The 27731-nt window shown below is 45.6% G+C and overlaps 2 protein-coding genes across 2 annotated transcripts; one reads left to right on the forward strand and one right to left on the reverse strand.

Annotated features, from left to right (window-relative positions):
* Positions 1 to 384: 384 nt before the first annotated feature.
* On the reverse strand, positions 385 to 27731 carry Tmem165 (transmembrane protein 165). Its single transcript, XM_004665391.3, has 6 exons — positions 27507 to 27731; positions 11716 to 11941; positions 4970 to 5145; positions 4399 to 4578; positions 1967 to 2072; positions 385 to 1305 (listed from the first exon to the last, which is right to left on the reverse strand). Exons 1-6 carry the CDS (start codon positions 27714 to 27716, stop codon positions 1229 to 1231), a joined length of 975 nt encoding a protein of 324 aa, XP_004665448.1. The 5' UTR covers positions 27717 to 27731; the 3' UTR covers positions 385 to 1228.
* On the forward strand, positions 21299 to 21845 carry LOC123464440 (60S ribosomal protein L23a). Its single transcript, XM_045161406.1, has one exon. The coding sequence runs from the start codon at positions 21311 to 21313 to the stop codon at positions 21779 to 21781; it is 471 nt and encodes a 156-aa protein (XP_045017341.1). The 5' UTR covers positions 21299 to 21310; the 3' UTR covers positions 21782 to 21845.

Below are 27731 nucleotides of genomic sequence, written 5' to 3' on the forward strand. Positions count from 1 at the left end.
ACATGTGTCATGGCTTAGCTCTTAAAATTTTTCTGTTACATTCCACACAGAGAACACCTGCAAAACAAAATTCCTGTGGTGGAAATGGTCTTTACACCTCAGGTCCGTGAACGACTGTGCGACTGTCCACTAGACTCAGACACGGGCTGGGAGGAGCAGCCATCGTGCTGCTTGCTCAGGTGGAGAGTAAAGGTAGAACGTACTGGAAATGACGGTGACCGCCGAAGTTCCTGTGACGAAGTGGGGCAAACCTTGGCATAATGAATGACTGGCTGCAGGCTGCTAACTCCCCATTCGACCATGCAACCTTTTCCCCTTCAGCCTTACATTAGCACCCACTACCTACCTCATCAACAGTGCTTTAACACAATACTTGGCTTCTGCTTAATTACATATCAGTTTTTTTTTTCATCTACTTTACAAACTGGCCTATTAGTCCCAATACTAAATACTCTTGATAAGTTAGAAAATAATTTCTGTAACACAAGGAACGAGTATTTGTTTTTACATTTTATTTACACTGTTTCTATGTTATAATGTTTATTCAATATAGAAAAAATATGAATACATTCATAGTATTCTCTTTTAATTTGTTTTAAGTCGATGTTGTCAAATATTGACTGCTCTTATATTGGGTATCCTACCCAATTTAAAAATTAAGAGAAGAATGGGCCTAGCAAACAATTCTTACTGCATGTTATTTATGTAATAGTAACACCATCTTTCTCTCTCAAACCTAATTTTGAAAAGACAAAACTGCTTACTGTACTGGCTCAGGGAAATGTTTTAAAAAGTAGAAATTAATTCATTCCTTCCCCAAGGAAATGTTTATGGTTAAGTTCCATCTTAAAATATCTTAAAATACCTCAGTGACCAAGGAAAAATTTTATATTCCCTATAAAGGGGTCATGCTAAAAGAAAACTAAGTCAGGTCCCATTGTACAATGGCTTCATATACATCAAAACAGAAAAGGGGACCTAAGTATTAACATAATTATGCTGAAGAAAAATCCACACTTAGAAGTTTCTTTTTAAAAATCCATTTTACAAATAGAATCAATGATTCTCTCTTTTGGACATAATATTCTTTTCATTAAATGGGTCAACATTACAAACCTATGCTACAAAATAACAGTATTTTCCATCACTTTTTAGTTGTAATATACACTATGTACATACAGAAAGATAAGAGTTATCTATCATAAGCTAAATATAGATGAACAGCTTGTTAAAAACCAGAATCAGGACTTATAAATAATGCAGAAAATGCAAAAGCCAGAAACACGATGCCTCCTATGATTGTCACTGGAAGAGAAGAGAAAGAGAAAGTTAGGCAAGGCAAAATCCCCGATACCCTGCCACAAACAGGGTGGGGGTGGCCAAGGCCACCCCTGCTTCTCCTACAGCTAAGTTCACCGTGGATGCAGACTGGCTGCTGGCACTGCCCCGAGGTTCCCTGCACAGTGGCTTTTCTTGCCCGATCATTGACTGGAGCAAGGATTACACACATGACGACCACGCTGACTAGCAGCAGTGTAACTAGCAGGAATGTTCACCTCTTCCTAGCTAGCAGAGCAATTTAGTTCTAACCTCAGCCATTGGCAGCTGAGTAGAAAATGCTAAGCAGAATCCAAATCTCCCGGCTGTAAGCCTTTTTAAGGCCAAAATTCTAAGTCCACATAATTTCTTCATTGGTTTAGAAAATGAACTCAACCATATTTTTAGGTAAATTTTGTAGTTTACAACTTCTACACATGGGGAAAGCAGTTTGTAGTAACTGGTAATACTTCAATTCTATTTCTCTCAGTGAATCTAAAACATCAGAAAGAAAACCTTTACTTTTTTTCTTTTCTAACTCATCTGGATCCTCCCTCTCTCTCTGCCTCCTGAGTGCTTGGAGTAATAAGGGTGTGTGCCACCACCCTCAGCTAACCTTTGCATTTTAATTACAAAAATACAGCCTTACCAGTTCTGACCGAGATTTTTTGTGCTATCATTCTTCCTCCAATGACAGCCAGTCCTGTGCACAAGCAGTGCCCGACTGTTCCACCCACTGCTACACCATAGGGATCCTGGAAGCAAGAGAAACCAGTATGAACTTGCTAGGTTGAAACTGCGACTTGAGAAAAATCTTCAACAGAAACACTGAGAGTGGGCGTCAACCACAAAAAGCATAAACACGTATAAAAAGTATAGTGTGATTTTTATGAAAGGTATACTAACTACTTGAAACAGGTACAAGGCTAGACCTGAAAGCAGACATAGCTAACCCTTTTTTTTTTTTTTTGGTTTTTCGAGGTAGGGTCTCACTCTAGCCCAGGCTGACCTGGAATTCACTATGCAGTCTCAGGGTGGCCTTGAACTCATGGCAATCCTCCTACCTCTGCCTCCCGAGTGCTGGGGTTAAAGGTGTGCGCCACCACGCCCAGCCAGCTAACCCTTTCTGATCTAGTACTGCTAAGCTTCCTGAGGACAGACACCCAGCTGCTACCAGAGCAAACGCCAGGTGCCAAATTAGGGTCAGTGAAGGGTCCAGAAGAGCAGGTGACAGCAACAGCAGGGATCGTGGTACCTGGAAGAGACTGAGCAGCTTTATTCCTCTACATGGGGGAAGGCATGAAGGCTAGACGTGCTCACCAACTCAGGCGGGGAGAGAGGCAAAGACTAAGATGTGGATGGTGAGTGTGGGGTTCAGACTGCGGAGCAGGGGGATGGAGTGGAGAAGATGCTCCCCTGCACTGCACGCAGCACGGCAGAGAGCAGAACTGGCGAAGAGCTGAAGCGCGCGTGCGGCAGAGTACAGAACGCTGCGTCTCCCCAGCTCCGCAGGGGTCACCACCGCAGCGCGCTGACCCAGACCATGGCTTCATTCCATTCGAACATAGAACCCCGGTAATTTCTACACTCAATCTTTGCAAGGCAAAACAACATGGTGCATAGAAAGTTAAAAGCCAGGGACATGGATGGAGGGATTGCTTGGTGGTTAAGGCACTTGCCTACAAAGCCAAAGATCCTAGGTTTGATTCCCCAGGACCCACCTGAGCCAGATGCACAATGTGGCACATGCATCTGGAGTTCGTTTGCAGTGGCTGGAGGTCCTGGCATGCTCAGTCTCCCTCTGACTCTTTCTCTCTCAAATAATTTTTTTTTTTTTTTTTTTTTTAAGCAAGGGACACTAAGGAAGCAAAAGCCTTCCCATGTTCTTTAAGCAGAGCCGCAGTGCAGGTGGTGTGAAGGTCCCGCACCAGTACCGGGCATGCTGCTCAAGGCTCCTCCACAGGAAAATGGAACAGTACAAAAAAAGCAGGGACTTAGCTGGCTATGGTGGCACATGTCTTTAATCCCAGCACTTGGGAGGCAGAGGTAGGAGGATCACCTTGAGTTCAAGGTGACCCTGAGACAAGTCAGCCTGGGCTAGAGTGAGACCCTACCTCAAAAAAAACAAAAACAGAAACAAAAAAGCAGGGACTGCCATGTCCAGATTAGCATAGTACATAGCGAGACCTGGCCTCCCGTCACTGCTAGACCACCGAGGGCCAATAAAGCCAGCCAGCCGCCCCTCAGAGCACGCCCACCACCACACATCCGTTTTCAAGTCCCCCAAAAGAGAGTGTCTTTATTATTATATTTTGCTCACCCAAAATAGAGCATTACAAGGTTTCTCTGACAAAACAGCCTTCTCTTAACTACCTGTCCTGGTCCTGGTCCTGGTCTGAAATGCTCTGTATTCTAAGCTGCAGGCTTAACTTCAGAAACTTGTTCTTTTATGAAAGATAGTTCCAAAGCTGTTTTTATCTGAAATGTTTTGTTTATAAAAAGTTAAGATAATTAGTGCAGATGAAGAAAAGCTACAGCTTCTCCTCCACAGCCCTCTCCCCTCAGCACATCTTGACGCCTGTGTAACTAAGAGGCGTCCCAGAACATGGACAGGCACACCGGAGGACCGGCTACGAGGCAGGCAGGCTTCCTTCCCTGCCCAACCAGCTCCAGGCCTCACTCAAGTTACCTGCTCTCTTTATCACGGTATTTGGGAGATGAGCCAAGGTATCTTCTAGCTTACCATTCTAGCATCAGCATTCTAGACTTAAAATGTAACATATTCTGTACAGAAAAAAGTTGTCCCACAGACAAGCACTAAGAACATTGTGATTTCCTTAAATCTCATGTGCTTATGTATTTCTAAAAGCCTTTTGAAATTTCCCTCTTTCATTAAAATGCTGTTGAAGAGTGACTATTCAAAACGCCACACATAAATGTGTAAGAGTGGAAATACAGAGACGTGTGTGAATGTCCGGCACAGGAAGTGAGCCCATGCCCCCCCCCCGCTTGTCCAGTGCTATTTGAGCAAAGTGGCATCGCATTTTAGTTACTGTAAAGATCTTCTGGAACACCACTCACCTCCCTAGCTGCCAAAACAATCGTGGTGAGCTGAGAGCGATCTCCCCATTCTGCTAAGAACGTTAACGTAAGCGCCTGAACAAAAATGGGTGAAATAAAGTGCAACCACTTTTTCTGAGGTATTGTCGTGCTTGTACCCGTTTCAACATCTGGTCCATTTAAGAGTTTGGTTCTTTGGAACTAAAACAAACAAAAACAATATTAACCTGTGCATGCAAACCACATAGTATAAAGTCACTTAACTTTTTCAAAGCACTTACATCCTATGGAATATGTTTCAAAGAACCCTGTGCAACCTCCAGCCTGCCCTCTGAACCACTGGTCTCCTGGAACATCACACACCGTGTTCTTACAGTCAGCACCCTCGGTGCTACGAGGTGTGGCAGAGCGGAGTCCCCACGCTTCAAGCGGCTCACCCCATCTGAGGAGCTGCCCGTGTGCGATCAGGACTCACCTGCTGCCTTGCTGTGCCGCACGCTCGGGGACACAGTCTGTCCCGGCCAGGTTAAGAACGGTAACCACAACGCAGGGCGTTAGTGCCCACGCGCACACGTGACCTCTCGTGACTTACCTCTTCATCTTTCTTCTTTAATTCTGCTTGAACTTCTTCAAGTTCCTCTTGACCTTCATCTGGACTCATCTTTAAGCCTTCCCGGAGCATTCTAATGCCAAAAATGGCAAACAGTGCAGTTGAAACATAGTACGTGTACACCCTGGGAATGACTGTTGTGGCATAACCAAACAAAACTGTGAGGAAAAAAACAGATATATCTGCTTAATTGGGAAGTTATCACAAAAGACCAAAGAAACAGTTCACTTCAACAATTATTACTGTTTAAGGAAAAATGATCCACACTATGTGACAACATTCAATAATTCCACTCCTTCCACCAACATTTAACCATTGGGTTGCCAAGGCCCTAACTTAACCACAATATGGATGGTCCCATTAAACATGGCAACCTTCTAGAGACCTTTCCTGAGACAGTGAATGACCCTGCTCCTCCAGACATGCTCACCCAAGGGCTGGCTGCCACTTAAGTTGTACAGGCTTGCAACTTTATAAGCTGGAAGACACACCACTTCACAACACCTTGGGGTGTTGGTCCTCTCCTTTCTCCTTGTTTGAAACAAGGTCAATTTGGTTTGTTTTTTCCCGTGGGAAAGCCACGTTAGGTGGCCCACAAGCTTCCCGATTCCCCCAACTCTACCTCCCACTGCCATAGGCACTTGGGGATTATGAACACGTGCAAAACCCGTGTCCTCGTGCTTTCCGCATGTGCACAGCGGCTTGTGAGCATGTGCCTCGAACCGCTGAGCATCTCCTAGAGCCAGCGCCTAGAATATATTTATTGCGGATCCTTAAAATACAAACTTAAGAATTGTGACAGGATTTTCTTACAGCCTAAATGCCCTGCTCTCTTTCAATATGTAAGTGTATCTTCTGAAGCAAAACTTAAAATTCTTTATAGATAGTTGTGTATACAGAACAAACAATACAGGCATTTCTATCTCTGTCCAATAAAAAGGCCAAGAAATAGAGAAGACAGGAACAAAATGCCCACCAGGTTTTGGGTGCTAACACCATTCTTAGGGAAATGGCCAATTCCAAGACAAGCATGCAGTATCTCGTCACACTACAAAAGTGATAAAGAGCAAAAACCAATGACTGCAGCATGTCATAAGGATACAAAAGCAGCCTAGAGAGGTTCCACCAACCAATGTGGACAACGTAGTTAGTCAACAAACTGCTTATCAACTACAGGCTGTTAAGAAAAGGAGAAGAGACAGAAGAGTAAGTGGAAGAGGAAATGGCATTCTCGCATATAGTAAAGTGCTAGAGCTCACTGCTAAGTGAGCAGAGACCGGGATCAGGAAGTGACCATTTTGAGAGCACTAAGGGAAATCTATGGCGATAATGTGTGTTCGACCGCACTAGCGTCTCCCTACAGGCTACAGGCAGCAGCAAGGAAAGACACAGTACCCAAGAGAAACCCGGACTAAAGTGCCAGTGAGGAAGCATGACCATCCTGTGCCGTCGTGGCGTACTCCTTGAGGGACACATCACCTATGCCGTTTGCTAGTCAAAACGTCAACAGCTCATGTGATGCACACTTTTCTTTGCAGTTCAACAAGTGAAGGACTGCTACTGAAGAATGACTCACTGCCCAGGAGACTGAGACCAACGAAAATAAAGATGTTCCAAGTGTTGAATTATGAAATCAGTATCAGTGGGTTAAGAAAAGACACAAAAAAATGACACACCTGGGTAAATTTAAAAATGAACCAGAAGTAGGGCATGGTGGCGCACGCCTTTAATCCCAGCACTCAGGAGGCAGAGGTAGAAGGATTGCCGCGAGTTCAAGGCCAACCTGAGACTCCATAGTGAATTCCAGGTCAGCCTGGGCTAGAGTGAGACCCTACCTCGAACCCCCCCCCCCCAAAAAAAAACAAGAACAAGAAAGAATGCATAGCTCGGGACTCAGTGGACCAACTGCCTGAAGTTCAGACCTTCAGAGTTCGCATAAACCAGACGCCACAGTTCTGGCTTCTACAGTCCCAGTTAAACAAGGTGCTTGCAATTCTAAGTAAGAGAGCACCACATATAGAAATAGAAACTTAATAAATTTCACAAAAACCTCTTTTGGGGGCTGGAGAGATGGCTTAGCGGTTAAGCGCTTGCCTGTGAAGCCTAAGAACCCTGGTTCAAGGCTCGGTTCCCCAGGTCCCACGTTAGCCAGATGCACAAGGGGGCGCACGCGTCTGGAGTTCGTTTGCAGTGGCTGGAAGCCCTGGCACGCCCATTCTCTCTCTCTCCCTCTATCTGTCTTTCTCTCTGTGTCTGTCGCTCTCAAATAAATAAATAAAAAATTTAAAAAAAAAAAACAAAAAACCTCTTTTGGTAAACTTTGATGGTTTCCAACTCCCTGATTTCAGGAAGTGACAGAAGACCTTATTGAGGAGCTGGAGCGCTGGCTCAGTGGTTAAAAGCTCTTGAATGCAAAGCTTGCTGGCCTGGGTTCAGTTCCCCAGTGTCCACACAAAGCCAGGTGCACAAAGTGGCGCATGCATTTGGAGTTTGTTTGCAGTGCCATAAGGCCTTGGTGTCCATTCCCTCTCATTCTGTCTCCCTGCTTGCAAATACATATTTTTCTAATGACCTTACTAGGACCAGTTATCAAGTCATAAGTCATAAAAATTCATTTTAAGAGGCAGACTATGATTTATGGCTATCAACTCAGGAATTCTGAACTGAGTAACATGGATACAAAGATTCCTTCCTATCCACTATTCATGTGAATAAACTTTCCCAGCCCTTGCATCCAGATCAGCGGCGACGCCGTACCTTACTTGATTCTAGCAGTCGTATTCATCCACACACTTATACACGAGTCCAAACTAGGCCTCTCATGAACAGACAAACTGTATCATTTGAAAATGAGAAGAAGAGACGTCAGACACATGTGCCAGTTGGTATATCTGGCTTTACATGGGTACTGGGGAATCAAACCCAAGCTGTCAGCTTGGGAAACCAGTGCCTTTTACCACTAAGCCATCTCTCCAGCCCTCCAAGTTTTAAATGAGATATATTTGCTTTGGTTAGCCATGTAGAGATAATAATAATTTAAATCATAAAGTTAAGCATTTAGTCTTAACATAGATGCATACTTTTCTTACAGTTAAGTATGACAACGATTCATATGCAAGTTTCAAACAAAATAATTATCAATAGAAAACTCTCAAGAAGATATGTGGACCCAGTACAGAGTATCCCAAAAGTGAAAGTGAGAAGGGCTGTCCAGTCACCGCCATTTCTCTACTGGGCATCTACCCTAAAAGCGCCACTCTTCAAAACTGCAGAGATGGGGCTGGAGAGATGGCTTAGTGGTTAAGCGCTTGCCTGTGAAGCCTAAGGACCCCGGTTCAAGGCTCGGTTCCCCAGGTCCCATGTTAGCCAGATGCACAAGGGGGCGCGCGTGTCTGGAGTTCGTTTGCAGAGGCTGGAAGCCCTGGCGCGCCCATTCTCTCTCTCTCCCTCCATCTTTCTTTCTCTCTGTGTCTGTCGCTCTCAAATAAAAACAAACAAACAAACAAAAAACTGCAGAGATATTTGTTCAACCATCCTTATAGCGACTCAATTCGCAATAGCTAAGAACTGGAACAGACCCAAGATGCTCATCATTTGACAAATGAATAATAAAGATGTAAAATATATATGTAATAGAATTCTCAGCAGTAAGGAAAAATGATATAATGAAGTTCTTAGGAAAACAGGCAGACTTGGTTACTAAGTGAACTCACACAAGCACAAAAGACAAATGTCACATGTTCCCCATCATCTGTGGTTCCTACTAGAAACCAGCTGCAACCCACATTGAGCTGTTGATTGGAAAGGCCCACGAGGTCCCCAAAACAAGATAGGCTTGTATCAAAGCACTTGATCACCCACAGGAGGTACAAGGTAAGTCCCTATTGCTGAAGACACCACATGCTGCCCACACAGAACACCAGAGATCCAGATGTGGTGTGCACAGAAGCCAGGTCCCGAGCGGCTAGCCTGCAGTGCTGGAAAGCCTACCGGAGCTACTGGGGAAAATGGCCAATAAAGTGAGCAAGCGATCAGGGGACCCTGCTGTTCAAACGCAACCAGCCTGACAAGAATACTCACGGGTGAAATGGTGGCGCCCAGCCTATGTGGGTAACCAGTAGCTCTCTGATTGGTGCCTAAGAGATCTGTTCAAATTGGAACTGGGAACCAAGACAGAATCCTATGGAGACCAAGCTTATGAACTCCAAGAAGCTGCCAATAGTCTTGGACCAAAAGAGAGGCTAGGGGCTGTGCCCATCAAGATCTCTCTAAACTAACAATGCCTAGCCCCTTTAATCTATGCGGATATCACTCTCCATTGGAGAATCTGGTTTTGTGTCTCAGAAAGCAGCAAGAACCAAGGACAACCAAACTCTGCCAACAAGACAAGAAAAGACAGCTGACTCCCTGGCCAGAGGTGAACCACCCCTGGCACATCAGCCAGGGTCCAGGTGGAACCAGAAGAATTGATGAGGTGAGTGGGTGAGAGTACCGCTTCCATGGCAAGCCTGACAACCTGGGCCAGGGCACAGAGGCAGACGCTGAGGAAACTCAAAACGTACCCAAGCAGACCCAAGACACACCTACCATGCCTCAGGATTTTGTGGAAGGGGAGGGGGAAAGACTGCAAGGGACAGAGAGCGGGAGGGAGTATCCAGAGGCATTGCCCCTTCTCCCCATGACTGACTGCTGCTCTCACAATTCATAACCCACAACTCCACGGTGAATACCAGCTACCCTACTGAGGCAGGCCCTCGGTGAAATTGTAGGCAGGAAAAGAGGGAAATGGTGGTATCAACACATGATGTATCCATACCAAATTTCTAGTAATTAAAAAAAAAAAAAGTAAGTTTCATTATAACAAAGTGAATGGCAAAGCATGCTCAGAACTCATAAGGTAGGGAGGTATTACCTCCACTAGGCAGATGGGGAAACTGGAGCTCAACTTACCAGTAGGCAAAAATGGCTAGTCAAACTCAAACCAAGTCTGGCTAAAGAGAAAAGCTCAGTTTCCACCAAACCATGTATCTTGAGGTGGTTTTTCTTCCTTTTCATTTTTTGGTTTTTCGAGGTAGGGTCTCACTCTGGTCCAGGCTGACCTGGAATTAACTATGTAGTCTCAGGGTGGCCTTGAACTCTCAGCAATCCTCCTACCTCTGCCTCCCAAGGGCTGGGATTAGAGGCATGAGCTCTTAAGGTGGTTTTTGAATCAGAGATCATGCTCACTTGTTTTAGTGGTGACTTTATGACCTAATATTTGAAAACGGTCATAAAGAAGCAAATGAAGAGCTGGAGAGATGGCTCAGAAGTTAAGACACTTGCCTGAAAAGCCTAAGGACCCAGGTTCAATTCCCCAATGCCCACATAAAGCCAGGTGCAAAACTGGCAAATGCACGTGGAGTTTGTTTGCAGTGGCTGGAGGCCCTGGTTCGGTGTGTGTGTTGTGTGTGTGCACAAGCGCACACGCGTACACACTCTCTGCTTGCAAACAATTTTTTTGTTGTTGTTTTTGTTTGTTTTTAAGGTAAGACTTCACTCTAGCCCAGGCTGATCTGGAATTCACTATGTAGTCTCAGGGTGGCCTCAAACTCATGGCAATCCTCCTAAGTCTTCTGGGATGAAAGGCATGGGCCACCACACCCAGCCAAGTAAGCTTTTTTTTTTTTTGGTTTTTCGAGATAAGGTTTCACTCTAGCCCAGGCTGACCTGGAATTCACTATGGAGTCTCAGGGTGGCCTCGAACTCACAGCGATCCTCCTACCTCTGCCTCCCGAGTGCTGGGATTAAAGGCGTGTGCCACCACGCCGGGCAAGCTTTTTTTTTTTTTTTTTTTTTAAAAAGAAGCAAATTAAATAGTAACACACCAGGAAGTCCTCAGAATGTTTCATTCCTTACCTTAAAGAATAACAATAGCTTATTAAACATAATAAACTAAAAGCTACTTTCCAGTTATTGCCTCCTAAATGCCTGGTGAGAAAAAAAATGCAGTTTCCTAATTTCTTGGGTCTTATTTCTAAAATTACAAATGTAAGTAGGATAAAAGTAAGGGTAAGAATAGCCAGACGTGGTGGCGCACGCCTTTAATCCCAGCACTCGGGAGGCAGAGGTAGGAGGATCGCATGAGTTCAAGGCCACCCTGAGACTCCATAGTGAATCCCAGGTCAGCCTGGGCTAGAGTGAGACCCTACCTCAAAAAAAAAAGAAAAAAAAAGGGTAAGAAACATCAGCTGAGTGTGTGTGTGTGTGTGTGTGTGTGTGTGTGTGTGTGTGTATGTAATAAATAGCTTAAAATCCCATTTACAAATAAGATCCAAGTTTTAATAATTAGGTTTGGACAGCTAGAGAGATAGCTCAGTTGGTCACACACGTGGCATGCAAACATGAGGAGTGAATTCAGTCATACCCCTAACACCCACTTAAGTGCCCACCGGTAATCCCAGTGCTTGGAGGCAGAGACAGGAGCCCTAAGGCAAACTACCAAGTTCTGAGTTCAAGGAAGAGATCCTGACTCAATAAATGAAGATGAAAGCAATTGATGACACCCAGCATCAACCTGCGGCCTCCACACACTCGTGACACAAACACATTCAAGTATGTGTTTACACAATTTACACACTGAAACCATTAGAATAAACAAACTCCCAATCTAACCAGTGGACTGACTCAGTGCAACCCGCCGGCCCCGCCTTCCCCTTGGTTCCGTGAACCCCCTGGGAGAAGCACCCTACCTGACAGGCACGTCATCAGGGCCAAGGCCAGCAGGGCGCCGGCCAGCACGGTGAGGCGGTTGTAGCGCATGGCCATGATGGCCGCTATGAAGAAAGTCTTGTCGCCCAGCTCAGATACGATGATGACGGATATGGCAGCAACGAAGGCGTGAATAAACCCCAAATTCGTCTGCACAGCCGGGTCTTCTTTACTGCTATGAACCGGCGCTGCTGCGGTTATTCCTTTCTGAGATTAAAAAGAAGTCAGTTTTGGTGGGGGTGTTTTGGGGGAAAAAACAAACGTTACTTATCATTCTTTCCTTTTACATGTAAAAGTCCTTACTTATTGTTTTACATGTAAGAGGTTTTTTTGTCATGGTTAATACATTTATTAACTACCACATAATTTTGAAAGCCATCAGTAATGACAATAGCCTTTGATGGTTGCTGCAATACAGGGCTATATATGAAACAATTCAGAAGAGAGTACAGAGAGGTTATGGTGTACACTAAAATCACCTTATTATTTTTGAAGTATGTGTTAGGACTTAGATGTAAGCTGTATGTCATTACAATTTTCATTAATAATTTGGGTGGAAGACCTGTGCTCTCCGGGCTCCAGCAAGAGCTGGCTCTAGTTAAGACAAGGTTTAGTGTAGCTGGATGGGCAACTGGTCCTACGATGAAGTCTCAAAGTACCCTAGACAGTAAGGTAGCCTCAAAGACAAAGCGCTCTTGGTCGCATTAAGACGAAGAAATGACACATCTCAGGAAGAGGTCAAGCACCGACCACGGAGAGGGTGAGAAGCCAGGAGCATCCATCTGGTGCCGCTCAGCTCCTGCAAGCTGGGGCCCGGCCCTTGAGCATGCTGCAAGATCACTGATGGCAAGAGGCTAAAACCAGGGCCAGGCAGAGGCCAAACCCAGCCTGCTATTTACATTTTTAAGAGATCGTTCAAAAAAGCAAATGAAAAGGGCTGGGTGTGTGACCGGGAGAAGAGGAGAGAGGAGGAAGGAGAGCAGGAAGATTACACAGCTCATACTCTGCGGTCTACAGCGACACGACCTACAAAGTCTAGACAAAGACAGCTGAAGGCATGCTTTGGACACGGTAGGCAGTAGTAGTATGTCTAACAAGAGGCCAGCCTTTACAGAGAAAGCCTAAGTTCTTAGTGTGCATGTCATTCCTGAACACGTGTCATAAGCCTGATTTCCAAGACACCAAAGTGCATGCCTTTAATTCTAGCACTCAGGAGTCTGAGATAGGAGAATCACGGAGTTCAACCTTGCTTCAAAAAACCAATAGAGGGTTGGAGAGATGGCTTAGCAGTTAAGGTGCTTGCCTGGGAAGTCTAAGGATCTATGTTTGACTATCCAGGTCCCACAAAAGCCAGACACACAAAGGTGAGGCAAGCACAAGGTCACACATGCCCACTAGGTAGCACAAGCATCTGGAGTTCAATTTCAGTGGCCGAGGCCCTGGAGTGCCAATTCTCTTTCTTTAAAAGAGTAAAAATAAAAATAAATATAATTTAAAAAAAATAAACCAAAAGAGGACTGGAGAGATTGCTCAGTGGTTAAGGCACTTGCTGCAAAACCTAATGACCCAGGTTCAATTCCCCAGGACCCACATAAGCCAGATGCAGAAGGTGGCACATGTGTCTGGAGTTCGTTTGCAGTAGCTAGAGACCATGGAGCATCCCTTCTCTCTGTGTATCTGCCTCTCTCTCTCTCTCCCTCTCTCTAACAAATAATAAAAGAATTTTGAAAAGAAAAGAAAAACGACAAATGCAGAACAGAAACGGTTAAGCATTGCCCAGACTACACCAGGGGCTATAAGCTAGGAAAATCAACCATTGAGAAAGTCCTTGGAGCCCTGGCAGCAGCTCTTACGGAAGCAAGACTCACTTTAAAGGTTTCCAGCATTTTATCACATTTCTGTTTTACCTATCCTAATACTCTTAAAATGAGCTTCTTGGGCCGGCCGTGGTAGCACACATCTTTAATCCCAGCACTCAGGAGACAGAGGTAGGAGGATTGCCATGAGTTTGAGGCCAACCTGAGACTCCATAGTGAATTCCAGGTCAGCCTGGGCTAGAGTGAGACCCTACTTCAAAAACAAACAAACAAACAAACAAAAAAATAAAAATAAAAAATAAACTTCCTAGCTGACCCAATAGCCCAAGAGCATAAGCATCCCCAAATAGAAAGGCATTTCAACTAGGCTGTCCTTAACATAGCTTCTTCTGCACAACTGTTCCCACTCCCCCGCCCACGGCCAGCTGGCCCTCCTCCAGGCCTCTCTCCCTGGCTTCTGAGGCAGAGCTGCTGCTATACTGCCCTGGCCTTATCCTTCCAAGTGCTGAGGATGATTATAAACATAGGCACACTGCTTGGCTGAAGATTCTTTTAATAATTCTGTTTGTATGTGCATGGGCAGACGCACAGGCAGGCCGGGGACTCTTGCCACTGCAAAGGAACACCACAGGCGAGGGCTACTTTGCACTCTGAATCTGCCTTCACCTAAGGGACTGGGGACTGAACCTTGAGCTGCCGAGCCATCTCCCCTGCCACCTGAGGTTTGTTTGTTTTTGTTTTTAATGATTTATTTACTTATCTGCAAGGGGAGAAAGAGAGAGGGAATAGGTACACAAGGATCTGTGGCCACTGCAAACAAATTCCAGAGGCATGTGCCACCTTGTGCATCATGCCTTCTGTGGGTACTGGGGAAATCAAGCCCAGGCCATTAGGCTTTACAAGTAAGCACCTTTAACACTGATTCATCTCTCCAGTCTAAGATAAAAGTTTTTCTGTGAGAAAAAATTCAGAATCTGAACTCCAAAAAGTTTCAAAAGTGCACAATTTATGACCGCTTAACTTTAAGTTTTAAAAAAAAACGTGTTTACTTTTTAAACCAAACCACAATAGAGATCAAACCTGCTATTTTCACATTTTGTAATGTCTAGCCACAAAGCCTTGGCTACATTCTTCAGTCTCCATCCCTCTATAAAATGTGGATAAAGCTTGCCTGAAAACAACGAACAAAATTCTATACATTCGTAAAATCTTCCTATATAGACAACACAGAAACTCACTGCGTAGCTTTTGCTAAGTAAACTAGTCCTAGATGAGCAAAAATCAAACAGTTAAACAACTATACCCATGGGGATAAGAAAAAAGTGTCAGGGTACTGTGAGGATGACTTTTTTTTAATTAAAATATTAACAGGGTCAAGCTGGGCATGGTGGGACATGCCTTTAATCCCAGCACTCGGGAGGCAGAGGTAGGAGGATCACCATGAGTTCGAGGCTACATAGTGAATTCCAGGTCAGCCAGGGCAACAGTGAAACCCTACCTCCAAACAACAAACAAACAAAAATATTAGCAGGGTCAGAAAAATCAATGGTCATTCACTATACGTGAGGATCACATCTTTTGTCGATTCCTCCCTCACAGTGGCTTCACATAGTGGGTAAATCCACAGACTCTGGAAGCAAATGGCCTGTGGGGTTCACATCCAAAGCACTACCAGTTACTGTACAACTCAAGCTCATCCATAAACCCAGGAAGAGCCATGCCCATTAGGACTACTGTCAAGGACTACCTACACAAGACCATCGTAACAGGAGGAAAAGATCATGACATTAAAAAAAAGAGAGAGAGAGAGAATCAAGAAGGGGAAGGGATGTGATGGAGAGTGGAGCTTCAAAGGGGAAAGTGGGAGGAGGGAAGGAATTACCATGGGATATTGTTTATAATTATGGAAAGTTCTCAATAAAAAAATGTTTTTTAAAAAGACTGTTATCAAGGGCTGGAGAGATGGCTTAGCAGTTAAGGCACTTGCCTGCAAAGCCTAAAGACCCATGTTCAACTCTCCAGATCCCACGTAAGCCAGATGCACAAAGTGCACCAGTGTGCCAGGCGGCACATGCACCTGCAGTTCCAGTGCAGTGGCTGGAGGCCCTGGCTTGCCAATGCTCTCTTGTTCTCACATTTAAAAAAACAGAACAAAACAAAAATAGTCCGCTGGGGGCTGGAGAGATGGCTTAGCAGTTAAAGTGTTTGCCTGTGAAGCCTAACGACCCCGGTTCGAGGCTCAATTCCCCAGGACCCACGTTAGCCAGATGCACAAGGGGGTGCACGCGTCTGGAGTTCGTTTGCAGTGGCTGGAAGCCCTGGCGCACCCATTCTCTCTCTATCTGCCTCTTTCTCTCACTGTCTGTCGCTCTCAAATAAATAAATTAAATAAATTTAAAAAAAAATCGTCCGTTGGGCTTGCCTTAAATAAAAATATTTTTAAAAAGGGTTGTTGTCAAGTTCAAGTGCGCCCGCCCTCCTCGAGGAGGAACCTGGCGCAGTGAGCTCTGTGCGGGAAGCCCCCACCCGGCACAGCCAGCTGGCTGACCTCCTGAATCTAAGATCCCTTGTCGCTTAACTTGAAGAAACCATAAGGATCTTTTATACCTAGAACATCAAGGCAAGTCTTTAACTCTGTAACTGCCCAACACTTCCCCAGAGTGCAAAATAAGCCTTTCTGAAGAAGCCAGCACAGCACCGCTGAACAGAAAACTGCAAGCCACAATAAATTAAGCACATGAGCCAGGCGTGGTGGAGCACGCCTTTTGAATTCCAGGTCAGCCTGAGCTAGAGTAAAACCTTACCTCTAAAAACCAAAAAAAAAAAAAAAAGACACATGATGTAGTTGTGTATTTTCTAGTGATAACTTCCTATTCTAAGAAGAACTGCTAATTTTAATAATAATTTGACCCCATAAATCCAACCCCTTCTATTTAATTTACAATATTTTCTTTCTGAAATTACTGGTGAAGTATTTCCAGTGTATAGACTCCACTGTGTATTTACTCCTCACATTGGCTCACATAGCCGGTCAGGCGGAGCAGCTCGGCCTCAGGCACGCAGGAGTTCCTCCTCCTCACTGCCCCACCCACCCGCGTTCCTCGAGACCCAGCCCAAGCAGTCCCCTGAGCAAGGTGCACCGCAGAGCTCCTGCCCTTCATGATCCGGCCCAGCGAATACAGAAGTACACACGTTGTGGACAAACAGCAGTGGCAGGATGTGACAGTAACAAAGACTAAGATGAAAACACACAGAAGTTCATCTTTTTGGATTAGAAACATGTATCCATATAATACTTACAATAATGAGACAAAGTAAACATCTGACCAATAGTAAACTGTAACTGGTAGGACCTTAGAAAAGATTAAGAGCTAAAGGAGTAAGAATGTTTTGCACATACTAACACAGAAATACAGATTATGCATGGTGTCATCCTACGTACATGAGGCAAGGAGATCAACAGGTACAACAGTCAACATGACCGTAAACACAAACACACCCCTAATCTGAAGAGACAAGTAGTGAGCCTTTGTGGGGAATGACCAGAAGTCAGCACACCCTTTTTTAAAGAACCCAATGTCACATTGCTTTACAGGCTACACAGTTTCAAGGTTACAACCCAACTCCACTGCTAACTTCAGAGCAGCTGTGGGTGATGAATGAGCGTGGCTATATTCTAACAAAATTTCACTGAAACAGGCAGCCAGTGGTAAACTACTATGCCAATCCCTGAATTAGAAAATTACAAGAAAAAAGATACTTCTCACTACATCTTTCTGTGCCTTCTTGATGTTATCATGCCTTCAAGTTTAACAAGAAACCAGTTCTCATAGGCTATGGATGGCCTCAGGCAGGTCCCTCCAGAAAGCTCCCTGTTCTGCACTTATTACTACGAGTTGAGGAGCTCAGGCCTGTGAGGCAACCTTTGACCACTAAGTGGAGTGAGTCATGAGATTCACTGCCTAAGGCTCCATGAAATCCCACAGGATTCGGGAATAGTTGCTCATGAAGTGGCTGACCAGAAAATGCAGCTCAGTGCATATATGATCCCTTGCTGACCAATCATGAGAAAGAATAGACATGTTGTGTGCTGGGGGGTGAGGGGGAGAGGGGAAGGATATTGGATGAGTGCAGAAAAATTGGCTTCGAACTGAAAATCTTGCATGTTTATGACCTAACTTATGAACTAAGTGGAAAGTCCTAAGAAGTTTTGGAGCATAAAACAAAAACACAGCTAAGGCACTTAGTTATTAGGTAATTATTAGAATTATTAATAATCAGGACAGAACAAGGGAAATACCTACTCCTAGGCCCATTAGGAGGTGACCTTAGAGCAGCACTGAGACTGTATTAGAGAAGGGAAAATTAGGTACGTGATGGCAAGAGCAGTAGGTCTTTAAGGAGAGGGGAGGGGAGGGCAACAGGCCATGTTGGTGGCTCACACCTGCAATCCCAGCGCTCAGGAGCCTGAAGTAGCAAAGCTGTAAATTCAAGACAAGCCTGGGATACAGAGTTCCATGGTCAGCCTAGACTACAGTGAGACCCCCAAATTTTCAAGGAGGAGGGAAGAGCTTACACCTTGGATGGTGGTAGGTTTTTGTGTGTGTGTGTGCGCGCGCCTGCTGAGTTTTTTGTTTGCCCATTTAACTGAGATTAGTGTGGTTTTAGATATAAGCAATCTGAAAAGCATTTTATTTTTTAAGAGGCTTAATCCACTTTTATTTATTTTTTCTGTATAAAATCCCTATGTGGCAGCCACAGCTGGAGCCTGGGTCCTCTGCACTGAGACTCTGGTGTGGGTTTTCACAAGATGGTCAGTGAATTCCTGGTAGGGAGACTTGGTGAAACAGTCTCTTTCCAGAGGTCGGGGGTCAGATAGCCGTAGGTCATCAGAAGTGGCCTTAGCAAAGTTGCCCAGGGTGGAAATGCAGCCCCTGGCTTTAGTGTAGCAGTTATCAATATCAGCCATCAGCAGCAGCTTCTTGGGCACGGGGGCAGAGGCAATGCCAGTGCCCCTGAGGGCAGGGATAAGGCGCACCAGCAGAGCCACAGCGGCCTGTCACTTTACAGGGGACTGTGTGGGGCTTGCTTATCGGTTCCCCAGTAGCCTCTCCAGAAAGGCACAATGGAGAGCTTGGCCAAGATGACGGACCCTCAGAGGGCAGTGGCTACCTCCTCGGAGCACTTGATACCCAGGCCAACATGACTGTTGTAGGCCCCGATGGTGACAAAAGCCTTGAACCTGGTCCACTGGCCAGCTCAGTCTGCTTTTGCACTGGCACAATCTTCAAAACCTCATTCTTTTTTTTTTTTTTTTTTGGTTTTTCGAGGTAGGGTCTCACTCTGGTCCAAGCTGACCTGGAATTAACTCTGTAGTCTCAGGGTGGCCTTGAACTCACAGCGATCCTCCTACCTCTGCCTCCCGAGGGCTAGAATTAAAGGCATGCGCCACACCTGGCCAAAACCTCATTCTTAAGGGATGTGATGGGAAGGAGAACAGATAGATCCCCAGGGACTTGATCTTCATGTCCCTGACCAGGCGTCCAGCTTGGTGACAGGGATCCACTCGTTGTCCTTGGCTTTGCCTCCATGTGCCCCGCAACCTGGACCCCAATCACAACCTGAGACCACTGCCCCCTGGGCCTCCCACTGCTCTGGTGTCATCCGCCATTTGGTGTTTTCCCCAGGAAGAAGCCAAAAAGCATTTTAAAAGGAGGCTTCTAAAGCCATCAGATGTACATCATGGAGATGAGGCTACATTGGACTCAAGACATGGACTTGGGTGCCAGTAACCTAAATTAGCTAGGTATTTGCAAGTAGATGAGATTTCCAAGGGAAAAGGCAGAAATAAAGCTCAAAAAGTAAGTCTCATCGGCTGAGGCTGAGCCCGAGCTGCTCGCTGGAAACAGAAAGAGCCCGCAGGGCCGAAGCCCCGCCCCCGCCCCGCTGCGCTGCGCTCAGACAAGCGAGCAGGAGCATGTGCAGGTTGGCTTCTGTCTTTCTGTGCTTCCCGGAACGTAAGACACCTGGGACCACGTGTAGGCAGACTGGAAATTAAGAAACAGAAATTGGAAAATGAAAGTATCAGGCACATGCCTGTTTGGGCGCCAAAGATCAAGTGAAGATTTTTGCCTGGGGAGGTGCAAACACCATCTGCTGGAATGCTCCCCAGACAGGGCTCGGCCTACAACCCAAAGCACAGCTGCACCAAGTCCCTATCTGGGGAACCAATGAATTTACTGGGGTTGCTTACAGGAGGGTGGGCGGCTCCCAGGCAGCTGCTTCGCAAGCAGCCCGGTCCATCAGAGGTGCGCACGCGCAGAACTTACCTCTCCCGGCACACGGCAGCTGGTCCGAGTCTCCCGGACACTACACAAGTGGAGACTTTGCATAACCTTAGAGGAGTCCTGTAAATTCTAGCTCTCCCAAGCTTGACCTCCAGGCTCTAGGCTCCCTCCTATGCACTAGGAGGAATGTTTCAGCTCAGAGGAAACTGCTACACAGCACTGGTGCAAGGCCACCCATCATCAGAGCTGTGCGCTGCTCATAGAGCCTTGGGGAGGACACTGTCACCTTTTAAGAATCAGCTCTCCCAGACTTGACCTCCTCGTCCCTGCTTCTCTGTAGAAGGGAGAAACTTGCTATTCTGTATCCAAGAAAAAAAGAAGTTAAGGAGACTGGAGCCTGGCAAAGGCTACAGCTTAGTAGTGGGGTGCTTGCTGACCTACCAGGCCCGAGGTTTGATCCACAGCACTGTCCTCTCCCTCCACCCCACCAAACCAAACAAAGCATGGATACAAGGGAGGAAATGTGGAAGGGACAACTAACCCAAAGAGGAAAAAGCTGAGCCCGTAAGTATTTAGACGTACAGGAGAGTCAGATGCAGGGAACATGATTACAATACTGGTACCCCACTGTTTAGTTATAGTGTTATACACAAGAAACCGTGAAATACTAGGGTTTTTCCTGGTACAGATTCTACTAATTCAGTATTCTGAATATATGGAGCATGCAATCATATCTGAGCTAGGCATGGCAGCGCACTCCTTTAATTCCAGCACTGGGGAGGCAGAGGTAGGAGGATGGCCGTGGGTTCGAGGCCACCCTCAGACTCCGTGAGTTCCAGGTCAGCCTGGGCTAGAGTGAGACCCTACTTCAGAAAACAACTTGACTTAGAAGACAGAGGACAAAAAAGAATGAGATAGCAAAACAAAAGCACTACTTGGCAAGAGGAGGCAGCTCAGTGGAGGGGGACAAGAGAGCAGGAGGGAGGGGATAGGATCAAATTACATGCCCACGTATTAAAATTCTCAATAAAAATGTATTGAAAATAATCTGAATTCCAAAAGACAATGATGTTATTTTAAACACACACAAATATCCTACTTAGGAAGTTGTCTGCTTTGTGTTTAGGGACAGGGTCTCAGTATGTTTCGGGGGCTGACCTTGAACTTGACAGCCCCCTGTCATAGCCTCCCCAGTACTGGTGTATTAAGGTGTATGTCACCCTACCTGGCAGAAAGAACTGCTCACTTTCATTATACTCAAGAGGAAATGACACAATTCTATACCTCTGGCTATAGAATTCAATGAACACAAATGAGACTGTGAATCCCCATCTGTACACGTGAATACAGACAAGATGCTGCTTTGAAACAAAACCTACGACTTGCTACCAAGGAGGGGTTAACAAAGTTGTGTGACATAAGTTATCACACAAGAGGTGAAAAGGTAAGAGCCTGAAACCCTTTTCGCCAAGATGGCGCCGAAAGCGAAGAAGGAAGCTCCTGCCCCTCCCAAAGCTGAAGCCAAAGCAAAGGCCCTGAAAGCCAAGAAGGCCGTGCTGAAAGGCGTCCACAGCCACAAAAAGAAAAAGATCCGCACGTCACCCACCTTTCGGCGACCCAAGACATTGCGCCTCCGGAGGCAGCCTAAATACCCTCGGAAGAGCGCCCCCAGGAGAAACAAGCTTGACCACTATGCCATCATCAAGTTCCCCCTGACCACTGAGTCGGCCATGAAGAAGATAGAAGACAACAACACCCTAGTGTTCATTGTGGATGTTAAGGCTAACAAGCATCAGATCAAACAGGCTGTGAAGAAACTCTATGACATTGATGTGGCCAAAGTCAACACCCTGATCAGGCCTGATGGAGAGAAGAAGGCCTATGTTCGGCTGGCTCCCGATTATGATGCTTTGGATGTTGCCAATAAAATTGGGATCATCTAAACTGGATCCAGCTGGTTAATTCTAAATACACCTTTTTTTTCACTATAAAAAAAAAAAAAAAAAAGAAAAGGTAAGAGCCAAAGAAGATGCTTAGGGTTAACTTAGACATAACACCACTAATATAAAACCAGAAAAGACTTTTTCAGCAATTGTAAACTGTACACAAAAATACACATATAACTTAAAGCAATGGTTGCATGATAAACCTGATTTTAAGAGATTGCATTAAAATTAGGTATTTTAAAAAAACTTTAGGCAGCATTTTGCACTGTGGCTGAGCCCTTGGAGATCTCTCTATAGCCCAAGCCGGCCTCAAGCTCAGAGCGCTCGGCCACCACCTCGAGGAGCTTCTAGGCGGCACCATGCCTCCCCAACTGGCATTTTGCTGTCGTTTTCATTAATGTTTTCCAAATGTTTGTGGATTATCTAATTTTTAAATACTTTTTTGCCAATGTTACATTAATTGTATTAGAATGTATATTTAGCAATCATAATCTAATAAAACACCTTTTAAAAGTATTTGAGAGAAGCCGAGCATAGTGGCAGCACACGCTTTTAATCCCAGCGCTCGGGGGGCTGAGCAAGGAGGGGTGCTCTGAGTTCGAGGCGACCCTAAGACTACAAAGTGAATTCCAGGTCAGCCTGGGCAAGAACGAGACCCTACCTCAAAAAAAAAAAAAAAAAACATTACTTGAGAGAGAATGAATTAATGGGCATACCAGGGCCTCTAGCAAATGCAAATAAACTCCAGATGCACATGCCACTTTACACATCTGGCTTTATGTGGGTCCTGTGGAATCAAACCTGTTTCATTAGGTTTTGCAAGCAAGTGCCTTTTAACCACTTAGCCATCTCTCCAATCTTCAAAATACATTTATTGTAATTAACATGTACAGTTTTATTTTTATGAATGTTAGCAAGCTATTAGGTGTTTATAAATGTAGATATTCCAAATATATTAAATATAGCTAGGTTCACAGATGAATTGTTTCAGTGACAGACTACCACCAAACAAACTGGACCATGGTATCATTCACATGCCATCATAGGTATGGAGAGCCCACAACCAGGATGCTGAGCCAGATCAAGTAGAACTGGAGTTTAATGAAAATGAAAACCATGATTACAAGATTCGGGGAAAGGTGTTCTCAGATACTCAGTAAAAGTAATGCCAAGAAATACTACAGTACAATGGGAAAACAAAAACCTGTCCTGGGCCAGGCAGTAAGGTTTTGTGGCTTTACCCAGTGCTACGCAACTTCAGTAGCTCTCCCTTGTACTTCTGGCTACACAGTCAATTATAGCCAATAAATAAATGATCTGTGTTAGTGCTGATCTACACCATGTAAAAGCAGCAATGCTTCGTATATATGAACTCGGCCCCCAGTAAAAAGTAGGTCACTAGAAATATCAATGGTATATAAAGTGAGGCTTTCAAATTTAAGTTGAGATGACCTCTGACTTCTTCCTCCTGCCTTGGTCTTTTTTTTTTTTTTTTTTGAGAAACAGTTCCAGGCTATGATCTTCCCTTTTCAGCCTACTCAGAACTGGGATTATAGCTGTGTACCACACCTGGCCTTCCAATCTCTTTTTAATGTGATTATACAGGAAAAGCACAGACAGCAGACAGACAGCCTGACTGGGAGTCCAGCCACGTTGCTTGGAAGCTCCCAGCGAGACGCAGCTCTATGGCTCTAATGCGCCGACTATCTGATGCCTGCCATGAAGACAAGCTTCTCTCCATTTCCACTGAACACCCTATCCTTTCAAAACTTCAACTGTATGGACCTAGCTGCAAAGTACACTGGCTGAAACTCATCGGTTCTGCAAAGCTGAACCCTTGTTTATATGGTTATGAAGCTGCGTTGTGATCATTTATGTCACTGCATAGAAGCAAAGAATACTTTTATTAGTTTAGAAAACATGAAATACATCTTTCAATATAATGGAGTACCATAAGTAAATATAGTTAAGTCATATTAAGTTATACAAAATATAATTGAAATGATACTTTATTGTAACAAGGTATCAATACCTAACTGTACAAAACCGCCAAAATATATGGAAACATTAATGGGGAAAATCATACTAAATTGTGCCAATTCGTTCCTTCCACATCCCTCATTGTACAGACAAGAATCCACAAGACACTACTTCTATCACTGTAGCCTTTGTTTTGCATTCAAGCTCTTCCTGGTACCCTAAAAAGAGTTAACTGCTATAGCTTTAGCTGAGTCTACCACCATTTCTGTATTAAAAACTACAGTATGACTAAAACTTCAAAAATGCGTAGAAAGTTACACATTCACAAACCTCATTCTCACATACAGTTACTGAACTTCCAGAATTCTGAAATAAGCTGCTGATGTGGAGGGAACTGGCGTCAGGGTAAATGATGAGCACAGAGAATAAAATTCTTGAGTCAGCAGTGTGGTGCCGTTTCACAAGTGGGTGCTGAGGGCAGGGACCATGAGCCAGACCCAACAAGCGCACGTCTGAACTGAACAACTGAACCGCAGTCCCACTCCCAACCTAGGGCTGGGACACAGGACAAAGGAAGCCTCCCTGGCCATTTTCCCACACTACAGGAGTAGGCCCTGGCTTCATACTTCTTGCATACTCCAATCTGGTGTGCACAACATACCTGTGTTATCATGAGGTACTTATGACTTTCGAATTCACACGCTTCTGATCTTTCCTTAAACTTTAGCACCTCAGAACTAGCAGCTGTATCAGTCACAACTAAATTGTTTAAGTAACCTCATCGCAGATCACTCTGCAAGCAGATAAAAGTCCAGGTTTGCATTCACTGGATCCTTTAGCAGCTGAAAAGGAAAACAAAACAACAGGGGGAGAAACCCACTAGATATGCAGTATTACAATTGGCTGTATTTATTTATTTATTTTTGGTTTTTCAAGGTAGGGTCTCGCTCTAGCCCGGGCTGACCTGGAATTCACTATGTAGTCTCAGGGTGGCCTTGAACTCATGGTGATCCTCCTACCTCTGCCTCCTGAGTGCTGGGATTAAAGGCGTGCACCACCACATCCAGTGGCTTTATTTTTATTTTACAGTTTTTCCATAAGAACATTTTAAAATTGGTAAGAACTGAAGTGCAAAATGTCCCTTTTTTTCCCAGAGAAAATTACTTAACAAATGCCAAGAATACACAAGGTCTTTTATAGTAGAGACGAGTAAGACACAACCATATTCTCAAGGTACTTATAAGCCAACAGGGGCAGACAAAACACATACAATGCTAAAGCCTCCCAAAGAGGGGCAAGGGAAACCAGCTATCAGGGTCAAGGGCCCTGCGGTAGTTTGAAATGTATGTTCCCCATAGACTCCGGTGTAAGCTGGATCCCCAGCTGCCTGGTTGAAGGAGATGTCACAGGGGAAGGATCTTGGAATTCAGCCCTAAGGTGCGACTGGAGGCCCATCTGATTTCCAGCCCACAGGTGTTAAAGAGAGCAGTCTGAGCTCTGGTGGGATTCCTGATGCTCGCTGCAGTTTGCACTTGCTGCTTTTGGTGGTTGCTGGCTGGTGATCGTGTCTCTGTTTGAATGGATGTAGGCAGCTGCTTCCACCACTAACAGAACTTTCCCTGGATCTGACCGCTTGAAATAAAACCCCCTTCCTTCCCTACACTGTGCCTGGTTTAGATGTTCCCCCCAGCAAGTGGAGACGACTGCAACAGGCCCCCATCAGTATGCTACCGCCAAAGCCCATTAATGAACAAGCGGTAAGGGCTCTAGCATGATGCAATGACTGGTTAGGTGCAGCTTATGTAGGATTGGGGCTGCAGAGATGGCTTAGTGGTCAAGGCGCTTGTCTGCAAGAACCCAGGTTCAATTCCCCAGTACTCAAATAAAGCCAGATGCACATGCATCTGGGGTTGGTTTGTGGCAGCTTGGAGGCCCTGGAGTGTCCATTCTTGCTCTCATGGTCTCTCTCTCTCTCCTTGCATATAAATTAAGTTTTTAATGTAGGGTTGGTTTCTAACTTTGGTTCTCTGAGAATTAAGTTCTGTCTTGGACATCTTCACTCTTTCAAACCCCAACTTCCCCATCCATGACCAGGAAATGCACCTGTTCTACCTGCTGACTGGGCTGGCATGAGGATGGAGTCAGCTCCCAGAATCTTAATTTCATGGTAATTAACTCTCTTACAAGTGGCTAGTTGCTTAACTTCTTTCTGAGTACTTCCAGTAAGGAGAACTGCATCATTTCTCAAGACCAATCACTGCATTTGGACAGGTGATTCTCAGAAAGGTTTTGCCGCATAAAACCAAAACGAGACTCTTAAGTTCTATCCTCTGGAACGACACAGAAAAACGAAATACTGGAAAAGCCAACCAAGATAACATGCAATGACTGGAATAAGTGAAAAGTCATATTATTCAGAGAGGAAATTGCTTATAATAAAAACAATTTGGGAAAGGCTCCAGAGTACATATCCACTGGTTCTTACGGTGGAAAGCACTGTGACCTGCAGACGTCAAGGACCAAGCCTGTTGGGAGGTCGTAAAAGACATAGGAGAGCACGTGGCCTGTTCCAGAGCTCTGGAAGCCGCTCTTTTAGAGCACAGGAGGAAACAGCACGAGGGAGTGGTGGCTGCCTAATAAACAGCCTGGGGTGTAGCCAGAGCCAGATTATGAAGAACTGGAATGTCCATCCTTCCACATGGCTGAACTAAATTCTGAGATGGCAAAAATTAAGGTTTAAGCAGATTTAGGGAGACACACTGGATGTAGGGAGACAGGGGAATGAATGCCAAACTGGACCCTACTGAACAACATAAGCCCAGAATCTGGAAGTTAAGGTTGCTAACAGTCCAAGACAGAGGAAAGTGCCTCAGCAAGCAGATTCTATTAACACAAATTTTAAAATTAATTGAGGACTAGTAAAGGCTAAACAAAAGACAACCTTCCGGTTTACTTATAAATACGGTTTCAGCATCTCAGAAGCAGCACTTGGAACTTGTCAGCGACACTGAGTACCGTGAGAGTTCATCTGCATCCCTAAGGGCTACTTCATACACGTGGTTTTAAAAAAAAAAAAAAGCGAGAGTGCCGGGCACCGAGCCGCACACCTTTAATCCCAGCACGTGGGACGCAGAGGCAGGAGGATCAACCTGAGTTCAAGGCCACCCGGAGACTACATAGTGAATAGAGCGAGATCTTGTGTCAAAAAGACCAAAATAAATAAATAAATAATTAAATAGTGAGGGTGGCCGTGCATCATCTATTCATAGTGGACTTGGACAAAAAAACAAAAAAAAAAAAACCAGGATGTGCCAAACTAATAAATTTGGGTAAGCAGTCATGGGACTGACTTGTTTCAACAATGACATGGCCGATGCCATTATCCTAAGGAAATACAGTTTCCCAGCTCCTCTGTGCTCGAAAACTTTGTACTTGGGATGAGTTACTTCCAGTATGCCACATCCGATCACCAGGACGCCGGCTCCAGAGCAGCATCCCGGGCCAGGGCGACGAGGTTCACTGGGGCTCCACGCGGGGCTCGCCCTCTCCCTTCCCCCAGCCCCGGTAAGGAGCCCGGGCGCGCGGGCGAGGCCAGGCCTCGCCTGAGAGGGAGAGCCCAGGGGCCGGCTCCCCTCCCCCGGCCGGCGCCCGCAGAGAGGGCGGAGCTCCACCCCGGAGCCGGAGCCGGGTACCGGGGAGCCTCGCGTCCACTCCCGCCGGCCCGGACCCGCTCGCCGCTCACCTCGGCCCGGGCCGGCTCGGGGCCCTGCACGGCTGCCGGCTGGGGCTGCAGCTGCTGCGCGGGCGCCGGCGGTTCCTGGTTGCGGTGGCTCAGCTCCTCCTCGGGACCGGCCAGGACTGCAGCGGGGACCCACAGCGACGGAAGCAGCAGGAGCACGAGCAGCCCGGGCGTCGTCGAGGCTCGGCCGCTCCCCCGGGCCGCGACCGCCATCCCGCCCGTCCGCGT

The sequence above is a fragment of the Jaculus jaculus genome, chromosome 11 (genome assembly GCF_020740685.1).
Source record: "Jaculus jaculus isolate mJacJac1 chromosome 11, mJacJac1.mat.Y.cur, whole genome shotgun sequence".
Taxonomy (NCBI): Eukaryota; Metazoa; Chordata; class Mammalia; order Rodentia; family Dipodidae; genus Jaculus; species Jaculus jaculus.

Excerpts from the sequence above, each read along its gene's own strand:
- LOC123464440 (XM_045161406.1), top strand. The coding sequence starts at position 21,311 with ATGGCGCCGAAAGCGAAGAAGGAAGCTCCTGCCCCTCCCAAAGCTGAA.
- Tmem165 (XM_004665391.3), bottom strand. The coding sequence starts at position 27,716 with ATGGCGGTCGCGGCCCGGGGGAGCGGCCGAGCCTCGACGACGCCCGGG. Across the intron at positions 5,146-11,715 it reads CCTGATGACGTGCCTGTCAG|TTTTGTTTGGTTATGCCACA; the intron begins GTAGGGTGCTTC and ends TTTTCCTCACAG. Across the intron at positions 1,306-1,966 it reads AAAAATCTCGGTCAGAACTG|TGACAATCATAGGAGGCATC; the intron begins GTAAGGCTGTAT and ends CTTCTCTTCCAG.